At 41.1% G+C, this 23,139-nt stretch overlaps 1 protein-coding gene across 1 annotated transcript in view; it reads left to right on the forward strand.

Annotated features, from left to right (window-relative positions):
- The window catches only part of MYO3A (myosin IIIA), a 176,919-nt gene that overhangs the window by 147,050 nt on the left and 6,730 nt on the right, over window positions 1-23,139 (forward strand). Inside the window, exons 30-32 of the mRNA XM_079915200.1 lie at window positions 1,250-2,162; window positions 3,928-4,072; window positions 22,141-22,247. Coding sequence (XP_079771326.1) covers window positions 1,250-2,162; window positions 3,928-4,072; window positions 22,141-22,247 — 1,165 coding nt within the window. The remainder of the gene's footprint in view (window positions 1-1,249; window positions 2,163-3,927; window positions 4,073-22,140; window positions 22,248-23,139) is intronic.

The following is a 23,139-nucleotide window of genomic DNA, read 5'->3' on the forward strand; positions in this document are numbered from 1 at the left end:
GCCTCAAATGTCAGCGACACCCCGTGGCCACTTTCGTGTTCTTTACCCTATTGGAGAGTTTGTTGTCATTTCACTCAGATGACCACACTTCCCTCCTCAAAGAAGATCTTATCTTCAAGTTAAGGGGAAATCATTCCAACTGTCCTTTCAAAAGGGTATTAATAAAGGAACAACTGTGAAATTTTGGCCAACGTATCATGAACAAGATCATGAACCATAGCAGGGACACTGCTTTTCCTTGAATTTTGTAAGACATTTTCTGTGATCCGTAGACTTAGAGCTTATCAAAGTACAGCATGCAACCTAGTGAACATACCCTACTTACTGGTCTCAAATGTAGATATAGTTTCCCCATCTCCTTATTGTAGGTACTTTGTTTGGAAAAGGACATATCTTTTTTTTTTAATTTCCTATTTAATCTTAATGTCTTGAAGCTGAAACAAATTTAACAGCCAGTGGTTTTTCACCATTGTATATAAAATTGCTAGTTTACAAGAGAACATGACACTTTAATAAAATGTAAAACTCAGTAACCAACGTTTTTCTTGTCTCTAAAAAGCAAAATGACTTCTTAAAGAAACAAAAGGCTACCAAGAGATTCAAAGGTTTCTGCTGAGTTACAACATGTTTTAATAATCTAGGGACTCGATGAGCGTATTTTTAAATGTATGCCCTCACTAACTGAACACCCAACATTATGTTTGTTCCTACATCACCTTCTAGCTTTTTATTATTTTAGCTCTTCTCAAATCTTTCAGAATTGTGACAAATACTAACAAATGATGGCTATCACAGAAAATTATGAAAGAGGAAAATGTGTTTTTTTTCCTTGTCTTCTTAATGTAATAAATGTACTATAATCATCTTTTCCCACTACTCTGTACCCTCTGCTACTTTTGGAAGAAATACAATCCTGAACGAAGCAAAAAAGATAATTTCTTGGAAAAGGAGATATCTTGAAGTGATTAAATTCCTAGGATTTTGATACCTCAGTAAGTGAAATTATGCTAGGATATTTCTCACCCTAATTTGAAGCTAGTTTTCTCATTATTTGAGTAGCCGTCACAGTTGTCACTAGAGAGGACATTTCGGGGGAAATACTCAATTATTGTGACTTGATAAGTCTTTATTTTGAGCTTTTTTGTCCCTTTTGCTTTGCTCCCAACATAATGTAACATGTGCTGTTGCCAAACAAGGTAATAAACTCTAGTTTAGTGTCATATATTCCGATGCAATATATTTTACACAGGGAATCCTTTGTGAAGAAACAGACAGAGAATGCAGTCTCTACTAATGAAACAGTCATTCCAGCTCCAAATAACAAGGGGAATACATCTGTAGTGAAGACTTCTACTTTCAAAGCTGAGGGGGAATCCACGAATGCTATGGAAAGTAACAACAGAGGATATCAGACCCCGAAAAAAATGAACAATGTGTATGAGGAAGAGGCTAAGCAAGAGTTGTATCTGGTGGGGGACCCTTGGGCAGAAGTAAACACCAATAAGAAGTATATGAAAGACTTGGAAGAAAATAGTAAGATAAGGAAAATGGAAAAGGAGGACACTGTGGTCCAGAATTATTATCAGTGCTACACAGAGGAAAGGAATTTCGAAGACTCAAAAGCAGCATATCTAGAAAGGAAGGCCATATCAGAAAGGCCAAGCTACCCAGGACTTTGGTTAGCGCAGGAGACCTCAGCTTCTAAGCAACCTTCTTTTAAAAAAACTTTAGAACCTAGTCTTAGCCACAGGTCGGTTTGCCAAGATGCAAATAGCAAGGAAAAAGAAAAGAAGACGTCCGTGGTCACCCAGAATGCCCCAGTATGCAGTCATCAGAGGAACCCTGTGAGGCATGGGATGGTCCAAGAGAGGCAAATCGAACCGGCAATGCAAGCCCAGGAAAAAGAAGACAAAGCAGCGGTGTTCATTCAGAGCAAATACCGGGGCTACAAGAGGGGGCAGCAGTTAAGGAAGGACAGGATGTCTTCTTTTAAAAATCAAAAAGCGGTTGCAACACCGACAGAAGTAGCAAGAAACACTCACACTTTGTATTCCCATCCCGCAAAATTTGAGGAATACTGTAACATCAGGATGAAGAGCGTTAGAGACTCAAAAGCAATTTCAGAAAAAGAAGCGTGTGATTTGGCAATTTTTTCAAAACAGGTATGTAAACGAACAGATTTGTTTCGTAGTACAGATCTCTGGGAACTCCACGATAACCGAGTTAAACAGACAATTGATAACTGATATATTGTTTCATCTGTTTTTATGAGATTGCAAACCTTTTCAATAAAACATCTCAGGGACAGTGCTATTCGAATAGCCATAAATTTTGTAAACAAATTTCTATGATAAAAATAGTATAAAATGCGATGGAAATCTTGTGTAGTAAGGAGACTAGTCATTGGTTTATACAGCCTACTAAAATGCTGGCATTTGACAATGCAAATTTCCATGTATCTGAGATCTTCCATTATAGCTGAAAAAAAAAGTTTTCAAAATCCTCTAAAGTCTATGCTTTCTGTACCCCAAATTTTGAGAAGACATAATTAGGTATCAGAATCAGATGGTAGCATTACTGAGCATATATGCAATGAAGATGACAATCTATATGTTCCGTCATGGCCATGAGGAACCATCAAGAAAAGCCACAAAGGAAAATTCCCTCTTGGAGAATATCTCGTGCTATTGGTAGGCGTGTTTCAGCTGTTTCTAGAAGGGGCAGTCGGCTTTAGGGCTTCTCCCGGGTGTACATGGAACTCTGATAAATTAGTGCTATGGAGAGATCACAGGCCCCTGTCCCTGCCCCACTCTGGCTCTTTCTCTCTTTCTAGGTGTTTGACCTTGAGAAAATCACTTTATGTGTCAGGACCCTTATTTTCTCCTGTGTAAAGTGAAGGATTTTCACTAGGTGGCCTCTAAAATGCATATTATAAATGAATATGTACTATCAGGGTAGTCAATAGTGTATGAAATCATAGAAGAAATGTCATAAAGGGTTCAAAGAAGGATCACCTATTACTGCTGAGTCTCTAAACTCTGCCTTTTGTCTGACGGTGGCTAAGCCCGCAAGAAACACAGTAACTGCCCTTGGACACCCCCTGACTGTTACGAGTGTGGCCCAAACATCTCCAACCCCTAGCTGGTCATAGATCTGCCATTGTTTTATTTAGTCCCTTCCTGTTCTACTTTTTTTTTAAGCATATGGAAATATTGAGTTTGATATACAGGCGGTCCTTCCCTTCCTTGTGATAAATCTGCTCACTCTAAAGACCAAAGCAGAGATTAGGACCCTGACCTGCCAAGCAACTGCCACATTCAGGAGATGCAGAATCGCCTGGCATCCACCTACAGCTGACAAAACCACCGCGGGAGTGGATTCGCTACTCCCCGGGAGCAGAGCTCGAGGCAGAAGAGCAGGAGCCCCACCTTCAACCTAGCAGGGCAGCCGTGTTAACAGACAAGGTAGAGGCAGAGGGGCCAGGATGGAAAGAGGAACCAGGAGAGAGAGGGTAGCGCTGAAGTCAGGCGAAGAAGCCTGGACAGGAAAGGAGGGAGGTCAACACAGTCCCAGTCAGCAGGGGGGCTCCTCAGGATAAAAGCAGAAGAGCCACGGCAGCAGAATGCAAAGGATGGAAGCCAGATCTTAGGGACCCTGGGAAGGAGTTATCAGGAGAGAGTGCTTCTGGAGGGTCATATGTTGGACAGTTTTGAATGGAAGATGTGAGATGGGCAAGTAGCGCAAAGGGGGAGGTTTTGTCAAGTGAGGACTTTATCCGACCTTGGTACGGAGTCAGGGTGAGTCCTGGAGAAGAAGTACATGAGAGCCCCAGGGGGAGCGGTTCAGGAATTGACCAGACCCCAGTGTACCTTGGAGCTCACTGAATTCTCTTCCTTGATCTAATCTGATATGTGACCTTCTTTTTAGATAACAAAGCTATCTGAAGAATATTTCATTCTGCAGAAAAAACTGAATGAAATGATTTTGTCACAGCAACTGAAGCCTCTTTATCTGGGTGTCTATCCTTATAAGCCAATTACTAGACGAGTTTCTTCTCAGCAGTGCATCTCAGGTAAAGATGGGTAGAGTTGGAACTTCCCGAAGGGACAGGCAAAGCCAGATACTTTGTTTATTAGTTGTCCACCTTTATTCTATAGCAGATTTGAGGTGACAATGTTTTAACTGTCTTGGCAAGCGCCTTCATTTTATTTCATTTTTTATAAGTAGATAACACACTTTTCCAGAATATTCCACATACCCCCTACCTTTTTTGATTTCATTCTCCTCTTCTTTTCTTTTCTTTTTTTTTTTTGCGGTATGCGGGCCTCTCACTGTTGTGGCCTCTCCCGTTGCGGAGCACAGGCTCCGGACGCGCAGGCTCAGCGGCCATGGCTCATGGGCCCAGCCGCTCCGCGGCATGTGGGATCTTCCCGGACCGGGGCACGAACCCGTGTCCCCTGCATCGGCAGGCGGACTCTCAACCACTGCGCCACCAGGAAAGCGCTCCTCTTCTTCTCTTTTTCTTTTCTTTTTTCCCTTTATATACACTTTAACTAGAACTTGGCATATGACGCCAAAAGGGAGTAGAAAGGGATGGAGTTGGGGGAGGTTGGGGAGCAGGGTGCAGTTTGGATAAGCGGGAGCAAACAAGTGAAATATATCTGTTCCTTCTGTCAAAATCTGTATGTTAAGTAGAAGGTGCAAATCTCCATTCAGATGCACAAACCCAGATGCACTATTACATTTTCTTCTTATCAGCCTAAGTCACTGTCTGCCCACATTCACTAAACTGGTAGCAAATTCAGACTCAGGAATTATCAGACCTCCCCTTCCCCAGGGCTGTGCAAGGGCCCCGGGGCCTTATATAGCCACCAAAGGATCAGGTAAAGCCTGTAGTCACTAGTTAGTTGCCCACAGGTACTGCTGTGACCCTCATCTCCTAGCTGGCCTCCCGATCTCTACAAGTCGCGAGGCTCTGCTGCTCGCATTCGCGCAGGAGACGCTGGGAAGCGGGTGTGTCAGGAGTCTTACCAGGTTGGCACACGCTCCCAGTAGCCCTCCTCCCTGCAGCCTTATCACCTCCCCAGGGGCGGCCACCCATGGCCCTGCTGGGCCCTGTCTGGGAGAATCTGCATTTATTTTCCTTTGGTCCTTATTTCTCGGAGGCCCTCGCCCGCCTCCAGGGCACCAGGCCCCACCTCTGCAGTGAGTTTGGCTCTTACCAAAGCCAGGACCACCGCTAACCTCAGGCAACTTCCCTGGAAGTCCCTTAGGCAGGGAAGGACTAAGATGAGCCCGGCTATTTGTCTGATACGGGAGGAAGGCAAAATAGCTTAATGTTTCAATCAGTTATCCTGCCACATTGTTTTCAAGACTTGTGTGAAGCTTTAAAAACAGCAACAACAAAAAACACTGCCACGAAGTGTCCACCCTTCCCAGCCCTGCTGCTCCCAGGCCCTGGCCCAGACCTCTTGACGTGAAGAAGCAGCCTGGCAAGTCAGAGTCCGGAGGCCCATTAGTTTGAATGCCACCGATGCCACCTGCCCAGAGGCCTGCTGACCAGCAGAGCAGAGAGGGGCTCGGGGGCTTCAGCCTCCCTCGTGGCTGTGTGCGCAAAGGCCCTGGTGAAGGCAGGGCAGTGAGGTGCTGGAGGGAGCTCCGGGTAAGCAGCTCAGCCCAGGGCTCAGCAGGAGGCAGGGGGTGGAGGGGGGCCGCGGACGCTTCCTGAGGGGAGTGGAGGCCACCAGTGTTTTGCCACGACCTGCACTTTTGACCATCCAGGGAGTTTTGTGTGTGTCGTGTGTTGTGTATGTGTGTTTACTGAAAACGCTTTCAGGTGCACAGCGTGATGATTGGAGGCCCACATACCTGGCGAAATATGACTGCAGTCAAGCTAATTAACACATCTTCTTCTCACATAGTTGCCTTTTTTGGCGTGTGTGTGATGAGAGCACCTGAAATCCACTCTCCTAGCACATTCCCAGGATTCGGTACCATATTATTACCTGTAGTCACCGTGCCGTACGTTGGATCTCTAGACTTATTCATCCTGCACACCTGCAACTCTGTCCCCTTTGACTAACATCTCCCTGCTTCCCCTGCCTCCCCACCCCTGGTAACCACCATTCTGCTGTCTGCTTTTAGTGTTTGACTTCTGTAGATTCCACGCATGAGTGAGACCATGAGGCTTTTCTTCTTTCTGCACCTGGCTTATTTCACTCAGCATAATGTCCTCCAGGTTAATCCATGTTGTCCCAAATGGCAGGATCTTCTTTAAGGCTGAATAATATTCCTCTGTGTGTGTGTGTGTGTGTGTGTGTATCACATCTCCTTTCTTCACTCATCTGTTGCTGGACACTTAGGTTGTTTTCCATATCTTGGCTATTGTGAATAATGTTACAGTGAACATAAACCTATCATGGAAGGTACTGATTTCATTTTGGGGGGATATATACCCAGAATAGGGATTGCTGGATCATATGGTAGCTCTATTTTTAGTTTTTTCAGGAATCTCCATATTCTTCTCCATAATGACTGAACCAATGCACCATCTCACCAAAGGTGTACAAGGGTTCTCTTTTCTCCACATCCTCTCGCCAGCATTTGTTTCTCTTGTCTCTTTGATAATAGACATACTGATACCTGTGAGGTGGTATCTCATTGAGATTTTGATTTGTATGAAAGCAGTCTTTCATATACTGTTGGCCATTTGCATGTCTTCTTTGGAAAAATGTCAATTCAGGTTGTTTGCCAATTTTTTAATCTGGTCGCTTGGTGTGTATGTGTGTGTGTGTGTGTGTGTGTGTGTGTTTGGCTGTTCAGTTGCATGAGTTCCTTATTTTGGTTATTTGGATATTGTCTGAAATATATACAGTATGTGGTTTGCAAATATTTTCTCCTATTCTGTAGGTTGCCTATTATATCTTGTTGATGGTTTCCTTTGCTGTGCAGAAGCTTTTTAGTTTGATGTAGTCCCACTTGTTGATTTTTGCTTTTATTGCCTGAGCTTTTGGTGTCATATCCAAAATATTACTAGCAAGGCCAACGTCAAGAAGGTTTTCCCCTATGTTTTCTTCTAGGATTTTTATGGTTTCAGGTCTTACGTTTAAGCCTTTAATCCATTTAGAGCTGATTTTCTTGTATGGTGTAAGATGACTCCAATTTCATTCTTTTGCATGTGGATATCCAGTTTTCCCAGTGCTGTTTATTCTTTCCCCATTATGTATTCTTGATGCCCTTGTCAAAATTAGTTGACCCATATATACTTGGGTTCATTTCTGGGCTCTCTATTCTGTGCCATTGATTTATGTGCCTGTTTTAATGCCAGTACCGTACTGTTTTGATTACTTTAGCTTTTTATTTAGCTTAAAATCAGGAAGTGTGATGCCTCCACTCTTCTTCTTTCTCAAGATTGCTTTGTCAGGGACTTTGAAAAGGCCTAAAAGCAGCAGAACTTTACTAGAAAGTCAAAATAGTTCACTTCATTCTTCAATGAAGGCCAGCCTGGCCAACATCTGAATTTTCCCCTGTCCCTGAGAGTAGCAGAGGAAGTGCCTGAGAGAGGGCCTGAAGTGGCCTGAAGACACAGAGGGGTCTGGGCAGACCTGACAACCCAGAACCAAGTAGGAAGGGAGGGCACTGGGAGATGCAGTGGCCCGGGGAGAAAACAGAAACCCAGAATGACTAAGTTTTCTCAGAAGACACTAAGAAAATGGAAAGCAACTGAGTTTAACTAGGATTCGTTAACAGTAACGTCATGCTAGAAAATCGAAATGAGCACTAAGAGGGAGGAATTAAGTCGAGTTTTAGGAACATCAAGTGACATTTTTGTACATCTGAACTGTTGTACGTCGTGACCACTTAACCCAGATGAAGTGGTGGCTGAGACAGTCAACAGTCTTAAGCAAAGGTTAGTCGGTAGATGCCCTACCAGGCGGGTGGATGCGTGCATGGTGACTGAAGCCGTTGAGTAGATGAGATCATCCAGGAAATCCACCTATGGTGAGAAGAGAAGAGAACCAGAGCGTGAGTCTAGACGTGTACGGGTCAGCTAGAGAGGACCCAGCAAAGAGGACCAACCAGAGAGGTGGGAAGGACACAGGGAGCCCAGTACTTCAGAAGCCACAGAAGAGGGTTTTAAAGATGTCATGCAGGATGGTGCAGGATGATGCTGACAGAGCAAGTGGGGAGAGAACTATAAAATATCCCTTGAATCTCCTATATGTTAACAGTTACTTACAACTTCCCCTCACGTTTGTGAATAGACACGAAGGGAAAGGGGGATGCTGACAATCACTGTGCTACTTCTGGGAGATTCACCCTCCGATATCTGCCGGGTTTTGTCATTAGGTGTAGTCTATGTTCAGATATTTTAATGATCTAGGCAGCTTTCTAAAAAATTTCTTGAATAGTTTATAACAGTTCACAGTAAATATAGTTCAAAGAATTCAAACTGAGGTCACAAATTGGGCCAGGTATTGCTTGGTCAATATTTAATCCCTGCAAGGGATCTAGATTCATTGTTGTACCTTTGGATGTGCTTATTTACCTCAGGAAAATCAAACTCCATCCTAAATTTCTCTGTAAACCAGCCTGGGTTTGCCAATCTTCTGACCACATTTAAACCAAGAATTTCCACCACCTGTTCCCTTTTCCTCCAATTCTAGTGATTTTCCCAGTTATACTTACATACCTTCAGACATCACAGACCCCACACAGGTATTCAGATGCACACTTATAGGAGGGAGTAGATTATCAGTACCACGGTCCATGTTTACTTATCCTCAAGTTATTTCATGTAGATTGGTTTGGTCTTCCTCAGTCAGATTTTCAACCCTTGCAAGCAGGACCATGCCATGTACTACATGTTCATTTTTCTGTTACCCTAGCACACTTATTCATCATACCATAGACATTTAATAATGGCTTATTAATTGGCTGGAAAGCTGTTTAATTTCCTCCAAGAATTATATGTGGAGCAAAGTACAGTGGCCAGTGGAGCAAAGATTTAGAAGTTTTGTTTTTATTAAAACAAAAAAATGTCGCATTACATTCTTTAAATGTTTCTTTGTTTTTGTATGTTGTATGCTTTTAAACTTCTAGTCAGGGAAGGCCTTATATTGTAGAAGGCCTAATGTATAGAGGTCCTGTCTCCCTAGATCATCAGAATTGCTAACCCCGCAATTTGGAACCTCGCAGTGCAGTCAGCTGCCAGCCCCCGCAGAGGCGCATTTAGCCGATACGCTGTGGAACCTGCCAGCGGGGGTTCAACAGGCCACCGCTGCAGCACTGACCTTCATGGCAAACCATACCTCCCCATGAAGAATTTCACTTGGAAGACCAAATCAAGCTAGTTTACAAATAATTATGTCACTAAAGTAGGCCTAATAGTCACCTGAAACTTTCATTATCTCATGCTTCTCAAAAATCTACAGGCATCTTCAAATCATTACTACGCCCGACTGCATTGTAACAACTCAATCAGCCTTAGCTGGATTACGTAAGGTGACCTGGGAAAGCTTCTTACCTATTCTGAAGAAAGCCCTAGACCTAGAGGGCTGAGATAGGGAGGGTGGGAGGGAGGCTCAAGAGGGAGGGGACATGGGGACATATGTGTGCATATGGCTGGTTCACGTTGGTGTACAACAGAAATAACACAGTACTATGGAGCAGTTATGCTCCAATGAAGATCTATTATAAAAAAAAAAAGTACAAAAGCAAATTTTTTCTAGAGGTCACTTTGAAAATTCATCAGGGTATTCTAAGTTCTAATCATGCCTAATGGTCGTGTGGTGAAAACAGTGAAGGGGCCAGTAATATATCTTGAATGTATGGTTATCTGGTGGTTCAGCTTGATTTAAAGACAGATTAAGAGAAAAGGAGCACAGAATCGGCCTGGGCTGGATACCTGTTGGCACTGAGTGATGTGTACAGGGAGGTTCATTCTGCTATATTCTGTCTGTTCTTTTCTGCTCTTGTGCATGTTTGAAATTTTCTATAATAAAAGATTAAACAAACAAAAAAAGCAAGCCCTAGAAAATATGGATAATAAATGAGAATAATTAAATTTTCAACTTTATTTTAACAAGCTGTAACCTTATTTTATAAGGTTCTCTCTCTGTGAGACATATTTTTTAATGTGCGAAAGTGTCGAAAGTAAAATAATGTCCAAGTGAAAACTGAGGAACTAATTAAGAAGTTTAAAAATAAAATTAGGTAAGTACACGAACTGCTTGTTTTATATCTTTGTTCTGATAATAATCATTATCAATTGAAACTGACAGGAGTTAACTGCACCTGCATTTTCACTGAGAGGAATTTAGTACAGGATTTGTATAACTAGAGTGCGGCCATTTGATCACAGAGCCTATGCTGTTGTATTCAGAAGTATACGATGACATTGCATTATTTCACTTTGAATAATGTGCAGAGTTGCTCCTTTGGGGGGGAGGGGGCATTTCTTCTTAACTATGGTGCACCTGGCAATTGTGTTGACCTCTGTGAAGAGAAGAAAAAGATTGATTGTAGGATAAATATACCCTAGTAACACAAAAGCATATTTTCTTTCCCTCTTTTTACAAAGAAGCTGTGACTGTCCAACAGGCTGTAATTTTTTTAATGGGTTGCAAGGTTAACAAATAAGGACATTATGATAATTCCCATGCTTCATTTACATAATACCATCAGTAAATTCAACTCTAAATCAAAGCAGTCCCTTGCCATGCATACATACAGTAGATATAATGAAAATGCTTTCAGAGTAAATGTCAGAAGAAAAGAGCAATCTATTTATTTCTAAATTCTTATGGCATCTAGATTCATGCAGTAGTCCTAATATTTTCAGTTATTATGGTGCAGATTTGGTATTTGTTGTAAGGTATGCCTGTCAATTTACCATTGTAATGCTGGTCCTAGAAATGCATTTTGCAAACTACCCAAGAATATGTCTGCACGTGTACCTGTAAACATATTTATAGCCATGTGAAGACCAGGTAGCTCAAATAATGTTGGGTCACATACTTTATAGGAGTTTGTTTTTCATTAAGAGTAGAAAGTAAAGAGAGATCAGAAGTTATATTGCTTTTCCTCCCAACATACCTCTGATGATCACTTATCTTCTTACATTTATTTGCTACTATTCTCTCTTCATAAGAAATAATACTAATTCCCCCCAAATCTTTCAAAAAACGACAACCTTCAGTATCCAAAAACAAATGATTTTATTTATACCCTTACAATTCAGTGAGTATCATTTATTTTTAGCATTTCAGTTATATTAAATACTAACCATAAAAGCAGTTTGCCATACATGGGTTTACACTCTGAATTATCAAGTGTAAATTATTGATTTTGATGAGTTAACTGACTTAATTCCAACAGAACAGTTGACCTAGAAGCATTAAATGGAAATAGTTAAATTTTTTGCACTCAAATTATTTCTTCTCATTCCACAATTTTTATCTATTCTAAACTACAGAGAACACAGAGCTGCCATGGAAGCAGCAGGGCAATGAACAGTATATTTCCCCCCAACTTCCCATTAAATTTCTGATTAAAAAATGCACGAAGAAAAGACTAACCATGTCCTCAGCAAAGGAAACAGTTTTTTCTTTACATATTTTGACATGATATTACTTAGCTATGAGATCAGTTCAAAGGGAAATTACATAGCATATTTGACAAAATAATACAGTCAACAAGGTAAATTCACATGGAGTTTATAATTTCATATCACATAGAGAAAATACCTTCTTAAATATCTAGTGTATTTTTAAAATTTTCTTACAGACATACTGGGCTAGTCCATAAACTCCCAAATATCAGAACTGAACCAGATTACATTTTCTGCCCATGATGCAATTGAGATAGAAGTGTAAAAATAAGTCTTAAAATTAAGAATCAGTATGAAATCTGAGGTGAGGCAATTATAATTAGAGTTATAAGTTATTTCAAAATAATAAAAATGAGAATAGCTATATATAAAAACTATGAATGTAATGCAACCAGATCTATATTCATGGGAAAATTCAGATCATTAAATGTTTTCATGATTAACTGAGAGAAAATAATTAAAAAAGGATGTAAAGTAAGATTTCTTTTTTTAAAAAAAAAGGAGAACAAGTATTTTTCAGCCCCAGGAAAAACACAAAAAGAGAAATAATTTTGATAAGACAGAAATATACCAGATATCTAAATGAAGCTAAAATAGTATTTTTTGAAAATAAAACAAAATAGACTAATTACCTAAAAAAGAAGCCACAAAAAAATAGAAATAAGAACAGTATTATAATAACTATAATTGATAATATTAAAATCTTGGCATGCTATGAATGCAATTTCACAGAGACAAATACGAGGCTAAAGTGTAAATTTCTGAGAAGACATAGTCAGTACGATGATGTGTCTGTCAAAGAATTCTCTTTAAAAAAGTGTTCAGGAACTCACAGTGTTTTAGACAAGTGCATTCAAAATTCATGGAACAAGTAATTTCCATAGTGTGTGATCTGCTTGGGAGAAAAAGAAAAATACAGAAAGTCACCTATTTTATGAAGATCATCTACCCTAGAAGCAAAGTCTGACAAATAACCTCTTAGGAAGAAGGAAGGGAGAGGAGGGAGAAAGGAGAGAAAAAGAAGAAGAAAGCTATGGATCAATCTCAGGGATTTAGAGGTAAAACTCCGAAGTATAGTACTAGCTAATTGAATGCATATTACATTAAAAGACTATCCAAATAACATATCAATGTAACATAATATCCAAAGTTCAAAAGAAAAAAGCCATCTTGATAAATGCTAAAACAGTTTTCAATAAAATCTAACACTGAGTCCTAATGAAAAGCAAAACTCTTACTTAATTAGAAATAGGAGATGCTTTAGCAATATAAAGAGTATATTTCTTAAATCAATTGTCAACATCATAATAATGGTAAAACACTGAAAGCAGTTCCTTTAAAAAGCGGGATGAAGGTAAGGATGCTAGTAACAACACTTTGTTACGTTATTTATTTGGGAATTTCTAGCTGAAGCAATAGGACAGCAACAGAAGTTTCTGAAAAGCATGATTATTGAAAAGAAGAAGATAGGATTATAGGAGTATTAGCAGACAACATGAATTTTGACAATAAAAATGCAGAGAATGAACCAAAATAATGATTGGTACTTGTAAAAGAATTCAGCAAAGATACGTAGCTTTCCTATAATAATTTATAATGGGAAAAGAACATATTGGAAATAAGAGCAAAAACAAATAGAATACCTTGAAATAAAGTTAGCAAGAAAACCACAGAAAGATTAAAAAAAAAAAAGCAGAGTGGACAGTGGAATGACCCACTGTGTTTCTGGATTGAAAGATAAGAGAATGTAAACATATTCTAAAGTTGATTTCTAGGTTAAAAAAGTTGTGTTCCATTTCTATGAGATTTTCTTCAGAACTTAATGTCCCTAGATATCATTTGTAAATTTCAGGAAAAAAGAATAATTATAAATGAGGTCTTGCCTTTTAGATGGTAGAACAAATAATATAAAGCTACCATTAAAACCATATGCCTCTGTTATGAAAATCAACCACAGATTAATGGAACAGAGCAGATAGCCCTAAATTTGACTGTAGTATTTATAAAAACCTGTCCCCAAAAGATATACAGCAAACCAATAAGAAATGGACATATAATGCTTAAATTTTTCTGATTTGGGGAGAATAAATAAGACAGCCTTACCTTATACTGAATACCCCAATATTTACCAGATATATTAATGATTTAAATGTGAGGAAGAAACCAGATGATATGAATTGACTGTTTCACAGTCTCTGCTTAGGAAATGACAAAGCATAAGAAGTAATAAAAAGCATTACAAAGAAACACTGTGGTCGATTTGCACTGTGTAAACGTTAAAACCTAGACATTAGAAAGCCTCATTTAAAGTTAAAGAGCTACAGACAAACTGGATAAAATATATAGAACAAGTGGAAAAGTGGTTAACATATGTAACATAGAAAGAGCTCTTATAAATCATTAGGAAAAACACAGACACCATCCATGGAAAAATGGACACATTGATTTATTTATAGAAGAACAAATGCACATGGAAAACAAGCATATATATGATTGCCGTGGAAATTAAAAGTATAAATTAAGTTACTATTTTTTACTCATCACAATGGCAGGGATGAAAAAATATTTAACGGTGACAAGAATGTGCTAGTTTAATTATCCTCAAACGCTAATGGTGAGACTAAAGACGCAACATTTCAAAAAGTAATTTGGCAAAATATGTAAAAAAGCATTGAAATCGTTTCTGTCACTCACCCAGTAAGCCCACTTATGAGAACATAGCCTAAGGAACTAATCAGAGCTGCAAGAGAAAAATTACGTACATGGCCAAAAATAAAATTAGACAATAAGAAAATGATTAATAAGTAATGGCACATTCATATATGGAATATAAACAGCCCTTCAAATTCATCTTTCATAGAAGAACCTTAGCAAACTGCTAGCTAATCTAACTAGGGATACAAGACTGCAGAATTGGAATGGGAATCCTGTAAATGCATCAGCTTAATCTTCCCGCGTGTCAGGGGGTTCACTGACAAGAGCATCTATACAGGGCTCTAGAGAAGCCGAGAGGCTGGTGGAGGGAGGGCCAAGTGCTTGGTCTCCAGTAGAGTGGACACTCTCCATCCCTCCCTACCTTGGACCTTCAGAGTCCATTCTGTACAAAATGAAGAATCTGAATAATGTTCCTGCAGCCTATACAGGGCTTCCGCACCAGGTGGGAGAAGACTAGAATGCCATCTCCAGATAAGTTATCTTTGCTGCCAGGCTGTCTTGTGCCACTGAAAGCTGTCTTGCCACCTCCTGTGGCCATGCCTGTGACCAGACATGTCCTTATAAGGAATAGTAGCTTTTAAAAAATATTGGTGTATTTCACCTTACCTTGATAAGAACCACCTATCTGTTACAAAGTATGAGTGGGGCAGGGAGGTGGGGGGGAGGCCAGAAACAAACTGAATGTTGCTTGTTTAAAATCAGGTAGTATTCTTCTATTCTGTGGTTTTTACAGGGCAATTTGAGAAAGTAACTGAGCAGTGAATAAATAATTTTCCCAAATTTGGCTCTTTGGAAAAAAAATTAACGTAGGTTTTCACCTCGAGCTATATACCCATATATTTTTCAGATATCAATATGGTCTTGAAAAACAACCAAGAGGTAATTGGGGGGCTCTTAAATGCCACCCCTGAGTTTTCCTTATTCTCCAGTCAGGTGAGCGTGTAGTTTTGTTGTTTGTCTCCATAGTTCCATGGACGGTCGTACACAGGATACATGCTCACAGCTCAACATGACACCCAGTAGGTGGCACTCTCAAGACACTGTCAGCGTCACTGTGTGCATTCCCTATGCTTCTCATAGGGCGCCCCCGTTTATGTATGCTAGATGGCTGGGGGTGAGGGAGCAACCAAACTGCATGGACCAGACGAGACTAACTAGCCTCTGAGGACTCTAATCCATTACCTGTGCCCTACGGGGGTGATGGAAGAAAATGGCAGAAACACAGTGAGCATGTCCAAGAGACAGACGGTGGTCCAGAGGGGACGTCTGTGGGTCTCACCACACAAATAGAGCTGCATTATTCTCCTGTTTCTTCTGTGAGACAGGAGGGGCAGGCTGGGGGCAGCATCTTCCCCAAACCTAAGAGTGTAATTTATTGAAAAACTAAATGCTCAGTTTTCAAGGTTCTTGTGCAAAGTACTCAAACCAGAGTGGCAGAAAGCTTGAAGCCCATGAGCTGTAGGATAAGGACAGGTGGGAGTTGGCTCTAGGGCATCGGTGTTCAGTTGATAGGAAAAGAAGAACTAAAGGAATCACTTGAGCAGTTCCGAATGGGTCTGGCGACTGACAGCTCCCTGCTTGCTGAGAAGGTCAGAGGGAGCCTGTGAGCCAGACCACTGAACACTAAGGCATCCCTGAAGTGTTCAGGACACTCAGAGCAGACTTACAGCTCTTCACCTCAGGAAAACTCAAGGGAACACAGAGTGGAGTAAAACAAGTGGTCCAATTCAGGGCAACCATGAGAAGTGAAAATATCTCTGGGAACTCAGAGCATGAGGCAGTGCAAGGCAGAGAGGAGTGCAGAGGGACTGAACTGTCCACACAAGCTCAGAACCTGCGTCCATTTCTGTTCAAGAGCGCCTCGCCTGGCTGAAGGGCAGATGAGGTGAAAGGCAGACAGGTTGCGACCCTGACTACGGTGAACCTTGCCTTTAACAAATAGCAGTGAATATTCCTCCCTTCTAAGATTTCCTCTGGGTCCCTATATTGCTTAAAGTTCATGACTGTCCATTTGTAAATGGGAATTTACAAAAACTAAACAATTGATTTCTTAAGGAAGATATTACAATAACATAAGTGCATTTCTGTGCTGCTAATATCCTATTTATACATGTGATAGTTTTGCAAATTATACTCTGCATGTTTACTTAAGTAAAATAGTATAATTATGATTAAAATGAGAATAATACTGAAATTCAATTTTCTAGAGCAAATGTTGGCCATGAGTTTTAAATCTGTCTTCTTCTGAATGCAAAACGTTGAGATGTTTTTCCTTTCATTGCATTCCTGATCAACTCAAATGCTTAATGAAATTATTACCAGAACTACAATATAAATAAATACTTTACCTTCTGGCTATTTAATATAGCAGCAACCTTTACCAGTTAATACGTATCATGCACATCATACAAAATAGTCACAAACCTAATTTTGCTATTGCCAGCGTTGATGCGCTGCTGGTAATTTGTGATTATAAATGTTTATGTCACTTTTGTAATTAAGGGGTTAGAATGACGTTGGCAGGCAGTGTTTGTGCTCCCCCAAAGGAACAAAAATTTAGAGGGCAAAATAAACTTAACGCCTTTCTGAAATATTTGTATGCTGAAAAGCTCACAGGCAGTTTGCTCTTCAAAAATACAAAATAGCCTGGGGAAATTTAATCTGAACAGTCAAACCCTGTTGAATACATTCCTCAATAATTTTCACATACTGGCTGCCCACGTTACGTGGCCATGTCTTAAGGGAAGACACCCTTTAAGAATATTTAGCATTATCCTGGTGAAGAAAAAAGTCAGTTCTGCAAGATATAAGAATTAATTGGAAATTCTGAAAATTCAACACGTTTGGGGATTTTTTTATCTCTGTAGTATGCACATGCCCTCATGCATATTTATAATTTTACATAAATGTGACCGTACCATACATTCCAGGATTCTTTTGAATGCAATATTTTTTGCATTTTCTCTTTTTTTCCTGTTTCTTCCCCCCTCCCGCCCACCGCCATTCTCCCTCTCCAACCCACATTGCTCTCCCCATCGAGGAAGCTCTTATAAAACATGTGTTCTTTTATATCTTTTGTAGCTGTGCATAAATGCCCTCACAGACACATACAGATATAGAGATTTTTTGTCATTATTTTATTATGCATCTTGCTTTTCTCCCTTACTACCTGAGCAGGAATCCCTGCACATCAACAGGTATAGCTAAAAATCATTCTTTTTAATAGCCATATGGTATTCCATATGAAGATCACAATAATTTATGTAACCTTTCCCCTATTGTCAGGTATTCACTTTGTTTCGATTTTTTGCCACTATGAAAAATGTTGCAGAAAACTTCTCTGAAAATGTCCTTGTATACTGATGATATTTTTATGGGATAAGCCTCCAGGGGTGGAGTCGTTGAGTTGAAAGGCATTTTGGGTTTTGATAGATTGCTTTCCTAAAAGGCCCTAAGAAGATGTTTCCTTCAACAATTGGTTTGAATTCACTTTTTCTGACATCCTGTCCAGTAGTGTTATCCTTCTTTTTAATCTTAGCTAATATGCCTGGAGTAAAATGATATTACACTGTTATTTTAATTCATATTGTCTTGTCTGCTGACAAGCTCATTTGCCTTTCATGCTTGTTGGCTTTTTGGATTTGCTCATCTTGAACTTGCTACTTACATCTTTTGCTCATTTTTCTGTTGGTCTGTATTTTGTAGTCATTTGCCACCTTTGTATGACTCCTGAGTTCTAGTGAAGACATTTGTACCCCTAGATTGTTCATGAAGTCATCCAGATTTCCTTTCAGGATGTTTGTGGGTTCCTTCATTTACATTTATCTTTGAAGAATCAGGATTTATTTTTGTATCTGGTGACAATAGTGATCCAGTTAAGAAAATTATATTGAGTGTCTGCTCTTCACTTAGCACTGTGTCTCTAAGCTAAAATGGATTCAGTTAGGCTTTTTAGCATCTCCAAACACCTACCACCTGTACCTATCCAGTGAAGAAGCATGAGGGCATCAGATTCTAAGGTATAATGCCCACCATCCAAAAACATATGGTCCCACTATTTTTTTTAAGTCATAGGTAAAAATAGTAAGAAGTATGAGATTAAGTGTTGCATTATTTTGCTAGGGCTGCCATAACAAAGTTCCACAGACTTGGGGGATTAAACAACAGAAATGTTATTTCCTCACAGTTGTGTAAGCTGGAAGTCCAAGGTCAACGTGTTGTCAAGTTTGGTTTCTTCTGAGGTCTCTCCTTGGCTTATAGATGCCATCTTCTCCCTCTGTCTCCGCATGGTCTTCCTTCTGTGTGTGTCTGTGTCCTAATCTCCTCTTCTTATGAGAACACCGAGCATACTGAATGAGTGAGGCCATAGTGACCTCACTTTGAAGACCCTTTCTCCAAACACCTTCATATTCTGAGGAACTGGGGGTTAGGACTTCAGTGTATGAATTTTGAGGGGACACAATTCAGCCCATAACACGTTTCAAATAAATTGCACAGCCTGTGAGTACCATTGATGTTCACGTGAGACGGAGATGACTGGGCCATCTGTGAAATCTTCACGGAAGAGGCGGAGGTGGAGACAGGCATTGAAGGATGCTTAAGATTTCAGTGAGGCCATGAAAAACCTTTCTATGAGATGAGAATAAGCAAAGTTACAGCTCTTAACGTGGTGTGCTGGGGTTCCAGTTAGGTAACGAGGCTAACCAGAGGAGGTAGTTCATTTTGGGGGGAAGTGGGGGATAAATTGGAATGGCTGAGATTGTAAGTAACTTGGATTTAGGAGAGGTTTCGGTTTAATGGAGAAGGAAAAAAGCATCACAAATTTTTGGAAAGTGGAATTTCGTCATGGTATTTAAGGAAGGAAAATCTGGTTTTCATGTGTGAGATAAAGTACAGGGCGCATTAAGACGCTGCCACGGTTGTTAAATGAGCAGTTTAGCCCAGGCTGGTAGCAAGGGTAAGCAAGAACTAGTGGATGAGTATTAGGCATTTCAAAAAATGTGTCAAAAAAGTTGACAGAATTTGCTGATTGCCTGCTTCCAGGAAACGAAGAAGAGGAATTAGGCGCGGGTGACATCAGTATTATAAACCTGGGGGACAGAAATACAGTGCCATTAAGGTTGTGGTGTACAGAATCTTAGATGGAGAAGAAAGATGACCCCTGACTCACCTGAGTCTGAGAGTTTGAGATGCACGTATTCAACAGGGGTAGGAAATTAGGGCCGAGCTCTGGTGGATGAGAGGTTCTAGCCAAGTTATGGATTGGGAAATCATCTGTAGGGGTTCATTGTGCAACGTACAAGGAGCTGGGAGCACCATGATTCATTCCAGGAGGCAAAGGATTGTTTACGCATCTAGCAAACTTCTATTAAGCACTTACTATGTGTCAGGCATTTCCTTAAGTGCCAGGAATACAAAGGTAAATGAGATAAGGTGTCTTGCGCGCAGAAACCTCACCCTCAGTCATGAAGGGAAGGGGTGGTCGATAATGTTAAATGGTCATGAAGTCAGAGATAATAAGGACAGAAAAGTGGCCTTTGGCTTGGGCAGTAAAGTGGTCACCCTTGACTGTCTAGAAGGCAGGTTCTATAGAGTCTTGGTGATAGAAATCAGATAGAATGGCAACATTTGATGAGAAAATGAAGAAAGAGCAAGACTTCCTTTATTCCCAGAATCTGTTTGTTTTTCCCTTTTGTGGCATTTATTCAGGTTCTTTGCCACCTTAAATTTATTTAATTGCTATTATAATAGTAATATTCTGATATTTTAATTCAGACTTTAAATAATATTAAAGTCAAGTTAAAATTTAGTCCCTGGTCACCTTTATGTTTCTAAAAACATAACTTGATACTATATTTTAATGTTTCTTGCCATTCAGACTCAAATAAGATATATAAGTGCATATGGCCAATACATTTAAAAATAATAAAACTTGGCAAGAGCCAATAAGAGCTGTTTAATAATCAGCCCTGGGGCTTCCCTGGTGGCGCAGTGGTTGAGAGTCCGCCTGCCGATGCAGGGGACACGGGTTCGTGCCCCGGTCTGGGAGGATCCCACATGCCGTGGAGTGGCTGGGCCCGTGAGCCATGGCCGCTGAGCCTACGCATCCGGAGCCTGTGCTCCGCAACGGGAGAGGCCACAACAGTGAGAGGCCCACATACCGCAAAATAAATAAATAAATAAATAAATCAGCCGTGGGAGAGAGGATAAATAAGGAGAAGGAAAATAATAAAAGACCACTGTTTTTGGTGGTGGCGAGAATTCAGGTTTTACCATCTTTCCTCGCGCCTGTGATGGTCTAAGACGGGATTCGGCTAGGGCTCCGGTATCTGGATTCCCTCCACCTCCTCTGTCTACTCCTTTGGAGGAAAAGGGAGAGAGAGAATGGGAGATGAACCTCCAGGGATTGGTTGGAAAAGTACTTTTACTCCTCCTATCTATAACTGATCTCTATTAACATGGTCTCATTAACAAAGATCCCGTTTTCTTCTGTTTTATTCTAAAAAGGACGGTAACGAATGATTGTCCTGGTTTGCACTGTTCCATGCCTTACACCACGATGACATACTCCCAACTAGCTGATCTATCTTTGTCATCCAGCAATTTCCCATAAATTTTAAAATGAATGAGTTGGATAACGTTAGGATATGAATGCTCTTGTGATAAATACGTTCACACAGTGAGCTGGGGCTGGGACTAGAAAGTTAGGCATCTGTGAGTCTCCCTCCTGGTTGGAGCGGTCTTACGCTGCCTGTCACGGCTGCTCACACGTAGTAAGTGTGGAGCATTCGTTGATTTGATTAGATTTGACTTGACCTGATTAGAATCGTTTGGAATAATTCAGTTCCTCTGTGTATTTCTATCTCTGAGGATTAGGAATTATTGTTGCCCCATTATTATATGCAATAATGATCCCTTGATGCCCTTAAAGTCCGGCTGAGAAATGTGTGCTCCGATACCTGTTGAACGTAAGCCATTCTCCAGTGAGCACCCATACCCTACTCCCAACCCAACCCTGATACATTTATCACAAATGCACTTAGGGGATGAGGTGGTCAAGAATCACGAAAAATAGACAGAAATGGTTTATAAGCGGCCTATTAACTCTGTAGACATAAGGCCACTTGTAACAAAAGCACTGACAGCAAAGTGTGAAGATCCTCAGAAACTCTAATGATGTTGCCGCAGGTTTGAGGACTTGGCTCTATCAAAGAAAGAGCAGGGAGAAGAGGACAAACCTAGTTCTTTCTTGGCCAAGGATTCTAAAGTCCTATCTGAACATTCTAATAGTTTGAGATTCTAAATATTGGTGAATATCTGTCCAGCCTGCAGTTGAGCTGTCTCTTGGTTTGGGTCATAATATGAGGTGGTACTTGAAAAATGAGGATCATGCCGTGTTTGGATGGATGGATGGATGGATGGATGGATGGAAGGATGGATGGGTCACTCTGTAGTGCCAGTGACGGGGAGGCAAGGAGACAACGAGATTCTATGAGCATAATCCTCCTTCCTAGAGATTTTACAGCAGCTTTGTCTGCTCGCTCCATCCACCCTCAGCTGCCATTCCACATTATCGAACTGTGCGTTTCTTTTCTTCCCCGTCTTCTCTTCCCCTTAACTTCTCAAAATCCTAGACCACTGGACAGTCAGAAGGAAACACATGATGAGGAATATAATAAGGGTTGGTGGGGGGAACAAAGGAATTTCCTCTTTCTCCCAGTTTTGGCCCCAGTTGTATGTATATAATTTGTTGTTTAACACAAACACAAAAGCCTTTGTAACTGAGTGCTTGTTTATGATCGCCTTCCTTGTAGGTATCTCCAGAGGAGAGGGGCCAAAAATACTGAGACCTCCGAGGCGGCCCCGGAAACCCAAAACACTAAATAACCCCGAAGACTCCACGTACTATTCTCTCCTGCATGTAAGTGGCTCACTCTCATTCTCAGGTGGGAGCCGTAGCCTCCCCTAACAACCAGCGCGGAAACTGACCACCCTAGTCCTGTCAAAAGGGAGGGCTTTGCAAAGGAGATGCACCTCGGTTTCTGCTTACCTGCCCCTCCCTTGACTGACAGTCTGGGCACTTGGCTGTCCGCCAACCCCTCGTCCTCAGGGTCCACGCCTCTCCCGCAGTCCTGTAACCCCTGTGCCCTCCCACAGTTCTCTCTTCTGGTCCTGTAATCTGAGCTGCTGTGCAAATATCAACCCAGAAAGAGAAGGGCCTCACAGCAGGAGCTCTCCAGGGAGGAACCTTAGTGTAAATGGACGGGGAGAAGGAAGGGGGAGGAAGAGACATTTACTGAACACCTTTTAAATCCCAGGCCTAGAGTGAGGTGTGTTCACACACATGGTGAGATCGAGTCTTAGAGCCTGGAGGGTGGCATCCCCATCTCACAGATCAGGATTCTGAGACACGGATAAGGCACCTGTTAGCTGTCAGGGCCATTAATTGTACTGAGGTCTTCTGGTTTCCCAGCTCCCGTTGACTCACGGTGAGCAGCCTGGGAGCTCTCGGCATCACCCCTGCCAGCCTGCCCTTCCTCTAGGTTCCTGTTCTCCGTGAATGCCCCCAGCATCTGCCTGGTTACCTAAACCAGCAAAACTGCGAGGCATCCCGAGTCTTGCCTGCGATCAGACACGCTGAAGTGGGGCTCCTCCCCACAAAGGCTCGCTCTGAGTCATCTTCTGCTTCTGGCCTCACGGCAGCTACCCTGTTTCAGACCGTCTCATGCCTCACCTGGAGTAGTTCAGGCCCCACCTAACTGCTTCTAATCTCAGCCTCTGCAAGCCATACCAGAACATTTCTCTAGACCATA

The sequence above is a fragment of the Stenella coeruleoalba genome, assembly GCF_951394435.1.
Source record: "Stenella coeruleoalba genome assembly, chromosome: 2".
In the NCBI taxonomy this organism is placed as follows: Eukaryota; Metazoa; Chordata; class Mammalia; order Artiodactyla; family Delphinidae; genus Stenella; species Stenella coeruleoalba.